At 41.5% G+C, this 1860-nt stretch overlaps 1 protein-coding gene across 2 annotated transcripts in view; it reads right to left on the bottom strand.

Annotated features, from left to right (window-relative positions):
- Nucleotides 1-371: 371 nt before the first annotated feature.
- Nucleotides 372-1860, bottom strand: part of OPTN (optineurin) — a 19864-nt gene continuing 18375 nt past the window's right edge. For both annotated transcript variants that reach the window (XM_009321752.1, XM_009321753.1), the window contains 2 exons: nucleotides 1576-1655; nucleotides 372-1340 (listed from right to left, as the gene is read on the bottom strand). In XM_009321752.1, coding sequence (XP_009320027.1) covers nucleotides 1219-1340; nucleotides 1576-1655 — 202 coding nt within the window. In that variant the 3' untranslated portion in view covers nucleotides 372-1218. The remainder of the gene's footprint in view (nucleotides 1341-1575; nucleotides 1656-1860) is intronic.

Here is a 1860-nt window from a genome sequence, read left to right as displayed (position 1 = left end):
AGGATGACGATGCCATAAAGAGACACCATCTTGGCTGCTCAGAGGTTTTCACGCATCTCTTGCTTCCCTTTCCCTGCCAGTTCCCAACAGTGCAAACGTTAGCCGTTTGCAAGGGACATGGAACTCCTCGTCTGCATGGATCCCAGCAATTTGCTCAAGTTGTTTCCTGCCGTTCATGCTGGTTCATATTTTGTTAAGAGTTGTGTCTTTTCCTCCCTTATGGAATGGCAAGTTAAGAACTGTTTTTTGTCGAGACAAAAACACCAGTGAGGACAAGAACAGATCTAATACACTACGGATCAAACACGAGCTTTTCAGCCATAGGAATTTGCAATCCTGTTTCAGCCTCCAAAGCATTCACAGGCATAGATAATTTTATACTTCCCATAGATTTATTTTGAGATGTGAAAATCCATTATACTCTTCTCTTTAAATTAGGTTACATCCATCTCAGCTCTTTCTAGCACAATACTGTACAGGTTCAAATGAATTTATTATAATAAAGAAGAATCAACACACCACCTTAAAAATGAACAGTTCTATAAAACCAAGTGACTTAGGTACACCAGGAGCTACATATATGAGACCTAAATGATCTGTTTTAAACCTTACCCACAGCTGGCTAAAGCAAGAAGTTACATAAGCCATCAAAAATTTAACATCAGATTAGTATAGTCACAAGGGCAGCAATAAAACTGCCACCTGGAGAAAGAGCAGGGTTCATTTCAAATGCTCAGTGAATACAGCACTACTCCACTTTGCTGGAAGCTTCTCAAATAGCTTTTTTAATGTATTAGTTTCCCAGTGTATACTACATGAGAGATGAAGTATTTACAGCCTCACAGTACTTTAATTGATCAGCATATATCCCATCTCCCTTCTGACTTCAGTGATTCAGCCCCATTCTGCAGGCTAGCCATAAGAGCAGAGCACACCAGGGGAGTGTTCCTTAAAGATTTCATAGCAGCAGACACACTGGGAGTTCTTTAACGCATCCATGTTGTTAACCTATAAAAATTATTTTCCTAAAGCAGATTAAAACAAGATTAGTAAGTACAGGGCAGGGTAGGAGTTTTACCCTCTTCCCATTGAATTAATGAGAAAAAACCCTGAAAGCCTCCTTCACGGGATGTAGAGTTGAGCGTTATTTGAGCAGGAAGAAAAAAAAATGCATTTGGCAGGTGAAATTCCAGAAGATGAAGAATTGGAGGGCATCACTCAATTAATGCAGTCCATAACGTGAATCTGCAGTGTGTCCAAATCAGGTAGAATTTCTTCACATTTGGGACATGAATACATTGAGATATTCCGCTGCTCTGGCCAGTCTTGACTGCCAGTTCCTGCAAGCAGAGAAGATAAATGATTGATTACCTGTTATATTACTTGATTTTTCCATTCTTTTTGCAGAGCAATTGAAAGAGGATTGGCGGCTTGCTCCTAACAGCCAGAGAATCACACTCTCTGCAGCTGCCCAGTTGCCAGAATAGCCACAGGGGAGCTGGGGAGCTGCCTGCAGCCAAGCAAAGCTGTTTTAAACCGAACGCAGCAGGGCCTGGCCCCGTGAGCTTACAGTACCTCTTTGGACAAGGCGAGGTGAGTGTTCCCGATCTGGTGCCCTGGCTCCGTGGCGATTCTGCATCTCCGCCAAAGAGTTTCTGAGAATAAAATAAAATTAAAAAAAAAAAAGTCAAGGGCTCTGAAAAAAGACTGAGCAAAAGGTATCTTCCCTTTGTTTCCAGAAAATGTAAGAGGTTTCAAAATAAATCAAAGGATTTGCAAGTAAATCGTGTCAACTGGTCATGCATTTAGTTCACAACTGCTGCTCAGAAACAGGACCTAGAAATGCTGCTGCTTTGTGAG

The sequence above is a fragment of the Pygoscelis adeliae genome, unplaced genomic scaffold (genome assembly GCF_000699105.1).
Source record: "Pygoscelis adeliae isolate BGI_AS28 unplaced genomic scaffold, ASM69910v1 Scaffold202, whole genome shotgun sequence".
Taxonomy (NCBI): Eukaryota; Metazoa; Chordata; class Aves; order Sphenisciformes; family Spheniscidae; genus Pygoscelis; species Pygoscelis adeliae.
Note: the sequence above shows the minus strand (reverse complement) of the source record. Positions and strands in the feature narration are given on the sequence as shown.